The sequence below is a fragment of the Urocampus carinirostris genome, chromosome 4 (genome assembly GCF_059441175.1).
Source record: "Urocampus carinirostris isolate Australia breed hairy pipefish chromosome 4, RoL_Ucar_1.0, whole genome shotgun sequence".
NCBI lineage: Eukaryota > Metazoa > Chordata > Actinopteri > Syngnathiformes > Syngnathidae > Urocampus > Urocampus carinirostris.
Genome location: NC_142352.1, coordinates 18,758,584 through 18,771,416, shown reverse-complemented (window position 1 = coordinate 18,771,416; position 12,833 = coordinate 18,758,584). Strand labels below are relative to the sequence as shown.

At 39.0% G+C, this 12,833-nt stretch overlaps 1 protein-coding gene across 2 annotated transcripts; it reads right to left on the bottom strand.

Moving 5' to 3' along the window:
• Positions 1 to 4,050: 4,050 nt before the first annotated feature.
• nr2e3 (nuclear receptor subfamily 2, group E, member 3) lies at positions 4,051 to 12,403 on the bottom strand. Of its 2 annotated transcripts, none has more exons than XM_088333193.1 (8): positions 12,117 to 12,403; positions 10,642 to 10,792; positions 10,415 to 10,518; positions 8,763 to 9,059; positions 7,150 to 7,328; positions 6,837 to 7,077; positions 6,327 to 6,432; positions 4,051 to 4,813 (listed from the first exon to the last, which is right to left on the bottom strand). In XM_088333193.1, the coding sequence occupies exons 1-8, from the start codon at positions 12,208 to 12,210 to the stop codon at positions 4,681 to 4,683; spliced, it is 1,305 nt and encodes a 434-aa protein (XP_088189319.1). In that variant the 5' UTR covers positions 12,211 to 12,403; the 3' UTR covers positions 4,051 to 4,680. The 2 variants fall into 2 exon arrangements, with proteins under 2 accessions (XP_088189319.1, XP_088189320.1); XM_088333194.1 differs by having other exon boundaries at positions 4,662 to 4,990.
• Positions 12,404 to 12,833: the final 430 nt, after the last annotated feature.

The following is a 12,833-nucleotide window of genomic DNA, read 5'->3' as shown; positions in this document are numbered from 1 at the left end:
GAGAATGTTGCAAGGTGGATTAGCGGCTCATGTGGGGCGTGGAAGAACATTTTGAGCTAAGGTCACCCCTGAAAATGAAAGCTCACTATGGAATTTTTTTTTCTGTGCTCAGGCCAAAACTTTTTGTATTTAATAGGTATGGACTAAATTTTTTGTTTATTTTTGTTTTTCAAAAACCTTATTTCACTGACTAATAACCATTTATTTAAACTATATCTGTGTTTTGATTTTCTCTAATTGAAATAGTGAAAATAATATAATATTCAATATATTTTAAAATTTCTTATATTGTAAAATAGAGTACATTCATCCAAATAATTTGCTCATTTTAAGTGCTTTTCTTTTTTAAATTGTAGTTTTATTTTTCCAAAATATATTTTGGGGTTTTAAGTAAAGGAAAATACAGTAAAAAAATAATATGTGTTCTTCTATTTCAAATTTACCCTTGTTGAAAAAAAAACATAATAATAATTGCTACAATCTTAAGTTTATCGGATTTTTAAATGTAGCACCCATAGCAAAAGCAAATAATTTTGCCCACTTTAGTGGTGATGTTCGTGACTTAAAAGTATTGTACTGATTGACGCCATCTTCAGGCTAAAATCATCATTGCAGCTTTTGTTGCACGTGCAAGTATGTGAATTTCTTAGATGCGCTCAAATAAACTCCTCCTTCTTCATCTTTGTGGGGGGTTTGGGTTGGCATCTGGACTGTATTTGAAACAGTCCTTTTCTTACCTTTATAATTTTCATCGTAGGATAAAAGAAAACCACCACCGCACGCGTCAAATCACTCGCCTGCTTTTTTTAAATTGTTAAAATAACACTATAAAACAATTGATCAAGGAGAATGAAATGCAAAAGTAAATATTAAAATTAATTCAAAAAGCAATGCTAATTTGCTGGATAAAACATGGCAATTCTGTTTAACTATATAATTTAGAAAATTGTGAGTTGTTTCATTTTTACAATCTTTCAAACTTGGCTTGCTTTGGTCTTTATTTGATATGGTTGATGTAAGCTATTTTAATTGTCAGGCTTTTTTTTAAACTAAAATTAAATAAGTAATTATTGAAAGTATTTTTAAATTTGAAAAAAAAATCAGATAATGTATTAAGAAAATTTTACTAGCAAAATTAGTGTTTACATTATAAATGTTCAGGATTTACTTTAATGGCTGTTACTTTTCCAGCTTTTGTTCCTTGGGGAGCAAAGAAGGGCAAAGAAGAAAAGGTTTATAAATAATATATTATTCAAACGAGCGGCACATGGGTATTCAGCGCGCAGCCCCACGGTGCAGAGGTCCAGGGTTCAAGTCCAGCTACCCCAGCCTTCCCGTGTGGAGTTTGCATGTTTTCCCCGTGCCTGTGTGTGTTTCCAAAGATTCCAAAAACATGCATGTCAGGTTAACTGGCCCTAAGTGTGAATGAGCAAGTAAATGGTTGTCTGTCTCTGTGTGCCCTGCAACTGGCTGCCAACCAGTTCCCCTGCCCATTGCCCGAAGATAGCTGGCATTGGCTCCAATACCCCCGCATCCTGACTGAGGATAAGCGGTGAAAATAATCGATGAATGGATAAAATATAAGCCTAAAAGGGAAGGACATCCTGTACTTCCAATTCAATTACATTCTGTCTAAAAGTTATATATTTTTCAATCACGGTTCACGGTTCACAGACCCCTTGACCGATTGGGTCATCGGGGCTCCAATGAGGATGCAACTCTAGACAGCCTTCTCCACAATAAAACTACTTTAAACATCCGCCAATATTTTTTGGAATACGCCAAACGTGAATTTGAGGTAAAATGTTATATTCTGCAACTTGGACTTATCCTTCCCGCCTCGCTGTGCCTGTTACAGATCAAACTAATCTCATTGTGGGATGAAAACCTCTGCTCTTAACAAGGAAACCTTTGTTTGCAGCAGCCTTGGAATTTATTTTCATTTAACACTTTCCGTCAAGCTAAAAGTAATTCCTTTAAATTGTTTGGATCATGTCAAAATAATACTGTTCCATATCTCCTTAAGAAGTCTAACCTATGCATTTATGATGGACAAGATAACCTAAATAACTCGAATCATTGATGACCGGTTTACTTGAGCTCTTTCATACGACTGAATCTGTGACGCCCGAATAAGCCAACAAGCTTGGCAACAAAACTGTCATGATTTACCCATTGCCCTCACCTGTGCCCGCTCGTTTGGCCCCAGCTGCAGCTCGTTTCCTGATTGGTTCCACTCCTATTTAAACTCAACACTCTCATTCACTCCTGGTCAGTCTGTCTGCGAACCTCAGCGCATGCAAGGCAAGCAATATTGACTGGCTCCCATTTTGACCTGTTTCCTGTATCAATCCCCGATCCAAGCTCCAAGCTCCGATCTCCTTTCCCGGCTACCCATATCCTGATTCTGTTTCCTGTATCTATCCCGATCCAAGCTCCGTTCTCCTGTCCCAGCTACCCGTATCCTGACTGTTTCCTGTGTCGCTCCCTGATCCAAGCTCAGTTCTCCTGTCCCAGCTACCCGTTTCCTGTATTGATCCCCGATCCCTGACTTCCCGCTCGTCCCGGCCACCCGACTTGTTCCAATCTCTGACCGTGCTTCGTTCGCAAGGGTTTCCTGCTCCTCCTGCCCAGCGAGGACAAGATTGCTGTCTTTTTCCTCTCGCCCCAACTTCCCCGATCCCTAATAAAGCATTGTGTAAAACGTTACGCAATTGGGTCGCCCGCTTGTACCGGTAGTGACAAAAACACGTTGGTCAAAAACAGGTCGTTAACCAGAGCGGGAGATCAGAGCGTGGTGGGTGGACAAAACGGGTCAATGGCCGGAGACTAGCAAGAAATCAGGAACAGGCGAGTAGGATACAGATGAAGACGGGACCGACTGAAGCCAGAGTCAAAGTGCTTGCCTTGCGTATGCAGAGTTTCGCTGACGGACTGGCAAGGAGTGACTGGGTATAATTAGGAGGGGAATAAATCAGGCAACTAGCAGCAGCTGGTTCCAAACGAGCGGGCACAGGTGAGTGCAATGAGTATTCATTACATTGTACTGTGAGCTTCTGGCTATCGACCTTGTCTGATGTCACTTTGTGGTCAGAGATTGGCGTACACCGTGGATCCCAGTATATAATGTTTAATGTCTGTGTTTTGCAGTAATAAGATAAATATCCACGGTAACGATTGCGGTCCAAGTTTACTGGCGTAAAGCTTTACTTGCACTTTTTTGGAGTATATCATCAAAGCCATTAATATAACTCTGCATATAACTCAGAACCTTTTCTACTGATTTATTAGATAAGTTTGCACAATTCTGAAAAAGTAATAGTGCTATGCTATCAGGAATGTCGACTAAAAGTCATTCGTTGTTTTTGTATCGGCCGTCGTATTTGCACCACTTGTGATACATAGATACTTTGGTGGGTGTAGCTTAGCGCTCGCTGTCGGATTTATGAATTGCGGAAACAACTTTTGGCCTTCATTTTATAACCACTTGGGGCAGCAGAGCCAAGTTATTCACTGAAAGCCACGCGTAAGAATAGCGTTTTTGCCTTAAACACAAATCTGCCTACATTTTAGGCTTTATGTGTTTGATTTTGTTAAAATCTAAATACCAATACTATTTAAACTTGAGGGACGATTATTTATTAAAAGCAATTTGTGAAATGTTTTAGAAATAGTTTTCTTTCATAAAACTGCAGAAACAACTTTTGACCGTCATTCTTTTGACAACCACTTGTGGCAGCAGAGCAAATTTTTTACTGGAAGCTACACCTAAGTAAAATTTATCTGGTTACATCGGTGGACACATGCAAATAAAAACACATAGATTCCATAATTTCAGATTGTCGAATGGGATATTATTTGTAAAATTAATTCGAATTAAAATTATAAAATGGTTGAAATAAAAAATGTCTTTGTGCATGTGTAAACAAAATCATAACAATTATAATACTACAGTAGGTTATATAGAAATTGCCACACAGATATTTTGTTTCACATTCACATTACCCATATTTACATTTCTAACTCAATAATTAAAAAGCCGAACAGGAATTGTTTCCGTTTCTTTATCAAGGCATAACAACATAAATACATACTCATATTCATGATATTTTGTCTTTCACCACAGCAAATACAATTGTGCAATAAAATATTAAGTGATAGGAAAAATCGCAGACAACTGTGCTACTGACCTACTTAATGGGACAGTGTGTATTATTTAACCACTAGATGTCGCTGTATTGCATCGTGGAACCGAAAATAAGTGCTTACAAAGTAAAAATACAAACCACAGACTCAAAGTCGCTAAACCTTACCTTTTTTTCCCTCTTTTTTTTTCATTTTACTGCCTAGGCTTTTGCCCGGTCTTCAGTTTTTCTGGTACCCATAGAAACAAGATGGCGGAAAGTTATACCAGCTCCTTCTGAGTAAGGCTCATTTTATGTTAAACAAATTTATTTACGTATGAGTATCAAAAAAATGCACCTTTATTTGACTGTTCATTAATTTTTCCTTTTAATTAAATTATTTTTTTACCAGAAGGAGGTGCTAAATAATAAACACTGTCACTTGAACCCCAAAGATAAATTACAAATAATATACTGTACAAGCAAGGCGGCGCGAGAAAAGCAGACAAACACAACGGAAAAAAATGACACAAAAAGCACCCAAAGTGTTTCTAAATCAATTTTTGAACATGTCACATAACAATTTCTCCATCGGTGTGTTTCCGATGGTCCTGTGGAAGAAGAGCAGCTCGATGTGCTCGGAATTCACGAATCGTAAGGACGGCAGAAGAAGAAGCAGTTTTCCAAACCTAAGACAAAAACAAAAAAAAATCACATGCGTTTCGCGGTTTTGCTTGTTTTCAGGGGTTTATTATGCATTGTATTCTGTATTCTGTTTTGGTTAAACAGTCCCCCCTGGTCGTTTTCTGCCTGTGTCTTCCTTGTGCGTCAATAATGTTGTGGTCAAAGCTCTTCTTGTACGTCCACTGGAGATTAGAATTAGAAAACAACTAGTAAACAATTAAATAATTCTTCACTGCTTAACAGTTTGAGGACATTTTTGTGTGTCCATCCCAAAATACTACAATACTCTCTTACAAAATGGATTATGCATTTTAGCAAAAAAGCTACATTTATCCAAAAATGAACTGATCAAAAATAGAGAACACTTTCAAGTGCCAGAGTCCTGATCTCAACCCAATAGAGATCCGCTGAAAAATACTTGGTGACAAAGTTATGATCGGGAAACCCACTACAATCACCGAACTGTGGAGGAGGCTGGAAGAAAAGTGGACCAAAATCACACCAGAACAGTGTGAGAGACTAGTGCTATCCTGTGGCCGCTGATGTGCTGAAGTCGTTCACGGCAGAGGATTGTACTCTTCTTACTATTTTTTTCTCCATGCCAAAGTCATTGTTGATCTCTAATTTGATCAGTGCGATTTCTGAAAAATATTTTTTTTGTCAAATGCCTTTGGCCATTTCGTGAAAAACTTGTTGTAGTACCATGATATGGACACAATAAAATGCAATTTAAGTGTAGAACAGTGAAGATAGTATTATTTCAAAGTTATTCCATTATTTACAAGTTTTTTTTCAAATTTTGATCTCCAATATACATTACATATGCGCAAATATTTTCCGAGTTTCTCAAAAAAAACGTCATGTCAACAAAATGCGCCATACATGAAAAAGCACCAAAAGGCAGAGGAAGATGCGGTTATCACTGTTATTGGTGACCAAAACCACCCGCAAAAATTTCCGAAGGATGTGATTGAATTAATGAATTTATTCTCAATGTAATGAAGCGCTAAAAGCGGACGCTATCCTTCCCAGTTTGTTTTGATTTGGAGACGTTGGTGGTGCATGCCCACTCCTGCTGTTTGACTGAAAGCATACATCAGCCCATCACAGTCACGCACACAGACAGTTATGCCCACCCAATACACAAACACACACACAAATGGCCCTGTGCAGCACCTACTGTGTGCTCTCTGTCCAAACACAATGACCAAGACGTTGCTATCAATGAGAATAAAGACAGTTCAATTAAAAATCCTCGAAACAGTGAACCAGCGATAACCGAAGCCAAACATAGGGAAGGGTTTCTGTACCTATATTTGGTAAACACAGGCTTGGGCCTGTAATTTGAGTTTGTTGTTTGGGTTCAAGCTATTATAGAGTATATAGTAAATGAATAAGCGGTCTTTGAGTATTGCCAGACCTTTTTGGAATACAACCCCTACGGAAAACGAGGGATTACTGTATCGATGTTTTTATTTTGGTATCGTTTTGGAGGACGATGAGGTGATGTGAACATACCTTGCCGGTTGAGAAGGGTAATGAGAGCGGATGTGTTGTCCGAGCATCACGTGTGACTGATCCTGAAGGTTTTCAACTTGCTCCGGATCTTTCAGGCCACGTGTCTCTGGGTAAATAAAAAAAAAGAGAGTGAAATGATGCATTCAAAAACACTGGTCCAAAATAACACAAATTTAGTCAAATATATTCAACTGCAAATTTGACACATTTTTGTTTGGCTAGTAATAACAAATGATACGATTTTTGAGTGGGGAATAAAACAAAATTGCTACGATGTGTGACATTGATAGAAAAAAAACTTGTTCAGTAAATGTTTTGGGTTTTTTTTAACTTGAAGGTTACGCTGCTGTTGGGTCGGTTAGTTGTCAGCGAGAAACTATTATACTGTGAGCTTCTGGACATCGACCTTGTCTGATGTCACTTTGTAGTCGGAGATTGGCGTACACCGTGGATCCCAGTATTTAATGTTTAGAAGGAACCACATTTGATTTTTTTTTTCCAGTAGCTCACCAGGTTTGAAGAGCACAATGGCTTTGAGGCAGGCAAACTCCGTAGGGTCGACAGCCAAGGCCTTAAAGCGACTGAAGACCTCCTGCAAGAGTCTCAGATCCAGGCTGGTGTAGCTGGTCTTGCCCTGCATGCTCGGGCACAGGTCGGACAGGGAAAGCAGGGGGCAACTGTCCAAAGGTAGAGACCACTGGATGGCGCACAACAGGAACAGCTCGCTCCAGGCCTCCTCTAGTAGGATCACCTGCAGGCGGATGTTGAAGTCAAACGATATCTTCGATTTCACCGAGGATGTGCGGCGCGTAGGGGGTATTACCTGGTCCCTGAAGGGCAGGTTGGAGAAGACGGGCAGGTTCTTGGCCCACTTGACCGACATGAAAAGCAGTCTGGCCGAAGTCTCGTAAACATTTTCCGAGGTGGACGGGTAGAGTGCCATGTGGTACTCCGAGGACGCTCGCTCGGGCTCATTGCTGGTCACGTCAATGTTCTCGTCAACTGAAAAAAAAAAGGGGGGGGAACGTTATACAGGTTTTCCTCAATTTTCTTTTCACTTTGTTACAATTTTAAAAGTTTTATGCGTTGACTTCTATGCAAGTATGGCAGTAATTGTTGGTAGTTGTTGGTGTCAGTAATATGGAGGGTTACTGAGTCAATTTTTTAAAAAGCTACTAGTCAGTAACTAATTGTTTCTCAGTTATATGCCAAATACTGCATATCATGCAATGTAAAAAAACACAAGGAACACAATGTTCCGCCATTAGAGCCACAAGTTTGAGTACTTATAGAAAATACATCCAGGTAAAAGATGCAAAAGACAACCCTGACCACTAACCTACGTATGAAGTTGATGTGTCAACTAGAAAATTATCATGTTAATAATCAAGGAAACTGATATCGTTATTGTATCTATTGCGCACCCATGTTTGTTGTATTGACTATTGCATTATTGTCGCTATAGGAAAATCATGAAGTTGTTCTTCAATTTCCAATACCTTTAGGCGGATCTGCTTTTGTAACCTAGGATATTTAATAAAAAGAAAGGCTCAGGGGAGGACTTTTAGAACAGGTTGGGCTTTCTTTCCTGTGGGCCTCTCTTTCTGTTCTCCATGCAAGTTCAAAATCCATTGATGTGTTTTCTCCTTTTTTTTTGAGTGTCTCACATTTCACGATTCATTGTTCACGGATCCCCTAATCGCATGAGTCGTTCGGGCACCAATGAGGACGCAACTCTTGACGGACTTCTCCACTGTTAACAGTCCCCGGCCCGCTCTTGGGTCAGGGAAAAATTGGCACCAGTTCATTCCTTAATGTTGTCAGCCGAGTTCTTTTTCGGTCTTCCTCTCCTCCCGCCTACTTGGACTGTGCCCTTGAGAATTACCTTCGGTGCAGTTTCCTTAAATTGTTGAAGCCTAAACACTTGCATAGAAAATGCCCAACTGAGTTCAAAGAGCACCCATGCTTTTTTTCCACTGCGCCTATTTGCTTTTATTTTACTTTTATCAGAACTGTTTTGGGCGGAGCATATTAAGTTCCTGGAACAGGCGCTGGAGAGTGAGGTCATGCTCATCCCTGTGCGTGCAGCTCTTTGAGAAGCTTTGTGATTAAAGGACTTGACTCGGCTTCATTGGCAGGGTAGTTTTAAAATGGTGATAGTCAGAAAATGCCTGCTACTAGTAGAATCCAAACGCTAACGCAATCCCCCAAATAGATGGAAAAAAGAAGAGCGTGTCTAAGAAATGCACACACTTGCACATGCATCATGAATGTGCCGACTGAAGCTGTGATTATGACTTTAAGCCAGGAGGGAAGCAAAGTTCCAAATTCCGTACAGCACATTTGAACTTATAAGAAACAGTTGTAAAAAAAATCATCATGTTTCCCAACCCATAGATCTGCCCCAGGCAATCCAAAGACAAAGGGTCTTCTCACCATCCTCGGGCTCCAGCTTGGCGCAAGTCTCGGCCGTCATGAGGCTGGCCATGAAGCGATGGTTGTTCTGGGGGCTGACGCAGCGCTGGGGAGGAACCGAAGAGCTGATGGCGCCCGAGGAGGTAATGTGAGGCCAAGTAATGACCGAGCCGTTGGAGGAGGACGAGGAAGAAGAGGAGGAGGAGGACGAGGAGGTAGGCTCTCGTGTGGTGGCCAGGTGATCCTTCTCGTGGTCCACATCCATGGAGTCCAGACGCACCTGCGCCGTGCTGCGTGGCTGACGCTCGTTCTGCACGGCTACCGTTGGCACAAAAACGGAAGGAAATTGGTGATTTAGCATGCGAAATGACCAGATAAGGTAGACCCTGCTATACAATATCCCCCACCTTATAGTGTTTTCACTTTACAGTGTGCGCTATAATGTATTTTTTGGCCCCTGTTTATAGAATTTCCCCACTATGCGTTGTCATAAAACAAAATGTTGCATGCCCAGAAACAAACAAATTCAAACTTTGCAGTGTTTGCAATGCCTGTGTGCTATTGTTTGGTTTTGGTTTGCATCACGGCATCATAAAAATGAGGATGTGCTATTTGCCAAAGTACCTCCCACTATTCCTTTCTCTCTTTTCATCCAGTCTAGAATCCTGTGTGCTTCGTAAAGACTTTGTGAATCAGCAATAGAATACTCTTGTTTTTTAATTTTGTATTTATTAGCTATGGGTCTCAAGGATTGCATTGATGCTGAAGGGAGAAGCAAAAACATGATAAATTGTATGTTTATTATATGTTTATTTTTAGTCTGTGTTTAATATTGGACATCTGCAAAGGAGATTTTATAGGATGCCCGTTCATTGTTTTGACTAATAGTGTGGACCGTTTTTTTAACTGTTTTGACTATTACGTCATTGTCACGATCAGCCAATTATGTTGCTCTTCTTTCAATTTTCACAGCCTGTAGGGCTAAGCTGCTTTTGTAACTGGGGAGATTTATTAGAAAGAAATGGCTCAGGAAAGAGCCTTTAGAACAGGTAGGGCTTTCTTATCTTGGGGCTTTCATCCCAGTCCTTCTAGTAATTTCAAAATCCATTGACGTCTTCTCTCCTTATGTCTCTCCTTAAAGTTTACATTTATCACTCACAATGAATAATGTAGTTGTATTTTTACCTGTTAAGGAGATTGCACTGGGTGTAAGCATTGTGTTCTATTTTGACTATTATTGCTCACTTTTGTTTGGTATTCTAACTGTTATTTACTGTTTACACCATTTCCACTATTGCCAAATAATCTTGCTGTTCTTTGATAACCACAGCTTCTAGGGTGTATCTGATGTGCATTTTCCCCTGCATCCACCCACTTACTCCACTGTACCTGCTCAAATCAAGTCACACCGAAGGCAAATACAATTTCCTTTTTTTTGTTTACATCTATAAAGTTTATACTGTTATTTAATCCTATGCACCTTTTTTACACGTTTGTAGTACTATTTTGTTCATGTAATGTATTTGGGGTACCAGCTGTTAACTTAAATTATAATACGTTTTTATTCTCGGCCATAAGATAATTTCACCCTACAATCCCCTCCTCAAAACAAATCAATATTCTATGCCGAAATCTATTGTAGCTGATTTGAGATAGGCCATGCCCGCATTTACCATCTTTGTTCATGCCCGCCTGCAGGCACTTCTTGAGCCGGCATGCCTGGCACTGGTTGCGATGCGCTTTGTCCACTGGGCACATGCCAGTGCCCGCCTGACACCTGCAGGACAAAATAAAATGCATTCATTGTCTAAAAATATAAAATTACTACTCTATAATTAGTGACACTACCTGTGAGTAGGGAAATGTTATTATTTCAAAGTATTTTAGTTTCTTTATTTACCTGTATATAAGTCTCCTCCTGACGCTACGTTTGAAAAAGCCGCTGCATCCGTTGCAAGCGTAAATGCCGTAATGTTTGCCACTGCTGGTGTCGCCGCACACTTTGCAGACCAGAGCTGGGCTGAGGGCTTTGCCAGGGGCCGGACTCTTAACTGGGGGCCACAAAAAAAAGAATATGTTTGCTATGATGATAGCAATCAGAAAAGATACACAAAGTGTCAACATGCCATTTGTGGGTAATTCTGAGGTTGATTCTAATCTGAAGCAAAACCATAAAATAACATTTATAATTCAATATATTCAATATATTTTTCATAATTCAGTATTAATACAGCAATGATTATTATTACAGTATTTAATTGATTAAAAAAAAAAAACTTAAAATATTTATTTTTTTCATATAGAGTATCATTTTTGTATGTACTTAAAGTAAACTGCAAATATAAAAATATCTAAATCATAATAACATATTTTAGAGGTAAAATATAATATTATTTGATATTGTTTTTTTATGGTATATTTTAATACGAGGATTATTTGTAGTGTATTTTTATTATTTGCTTGACACAAAATATTTTTCATAAACCTAGTCTATTAAATCCAATTTTAAATATTAAGAATTATTCCTGAAAGTTCAATTTTAGCAAATAGCTGCCGTATGCCAGCTCAAATAATTTTGATCATACAGAATAATTTATTTTGCTACTTCAAAACCAACATCCCTTAGAAGACAAGGGATGTTTGTTGAAATGCCTCATCTATTTTGTGAAAAAGTGTTGTAGTAGCATGCTATAGACACAACAAAATGTCCTTAAACTGTTGAGCATTGAAGATGGTACTTTTTCAAAATTCATTTTTGTAAAAAGTTTTTTTGTAATTTTGACCTCCAGTGTACATACTCACACTAGTAGTTTTAAGATTTAAACAATATTTGCAGTGTTTTTTTCTGTTCATTTTTAAGTGAAAACTACAAATATTAGAAAAAAATTAAAATATATCCAAATGTAAAAACTGTTTTCTGTTTCTGTAACAACAATTATTTGTTGTGATTTTCCAAAACACGACCCAAAAAATGGAAGTAAAGTAAAATTAGAGCTAAAAACTTCATTGAACAAGATAATCTACCAGAGGAAAATTTGTTTTGAAATGTACACGTCAAAAATCTTACTCCATAATGTTGAAAACATTTTTGAAAAATAAGTTCATTGATGTCATTCGGCAGATAGTGGATGATTTTCAGAAATAAGATTGGAAAAGAAAATCTGAAAAATACTATCTACCAATTGTCAGATAAAACTTTTTTTTTTCACCAGAAAAACAAGTTAAAGTATCCTAAATCTAGAAAGTTCCCTTATAAAAAAAATTTTTTTCTGCCAATTACTAATTTCATATATATTTTTCAGTTTAACAGCTGCATCCCAGAAACTGACAGTCTTTCCTTCCACCTGTTGCTCAGGTAACCAAATGCCGTCTCACCTCCTCTGCCGTCGTCCGTTCCGACACTTCCAATCGACTGGGCTGGTGAGCAGGAAGGTGCCATGGTGATCTTTGTCAGGTGATCCTCCATCATTTTTCCCGAAAATCTTAATTTTTTCCCCCAATATGATTGCCAATCCTGAAATAGTATCTGGTTCCCCCGCAAAAATCAAAAGGGGGCCTGCTACAGATGTCAACAAGACTGTCTAGCGTCTGCAGCTTGTATTGTGGAGACCGGTCCAGATTGTATTTCGTTCCGGGTCGGTCACTGTCTGTGGGTGCTCCTGGATGGCACCTTCTCAAAAGGGAGCCTCAGAAGGTGGGGGTTTGCATATGGGGGCGGATTAACCCCAAGTGCTGTGTAAGCAGCATGCTTATTTGTCATCCTCTTAATCTTTACTGTTCATCTAGTTGATCAATCAGTCACATTGGCCCAACCTGGGTGATGCAAAGTCTTGCAAAAAGTGATGAAAAGTTGCAACCCGAAACCTTTAAAGTCTCACGTTAGTACTAAACTCAGCTGGGAGACATCACGTTGTCATTTTGTGGGGGCTCTACGTTTGTTTAATCTCTGTGATTGCCTCTCATTCAAAATGAATGTTATTGTTTGTTCAGGAATTGCCTATTAACATCCATCTATTGGATGAAATCACTTGGTTCCCCCTGGCAGCAGGGTGTAGGGTCATAGGGGAGTAATATACCATGGAATAGCTAATG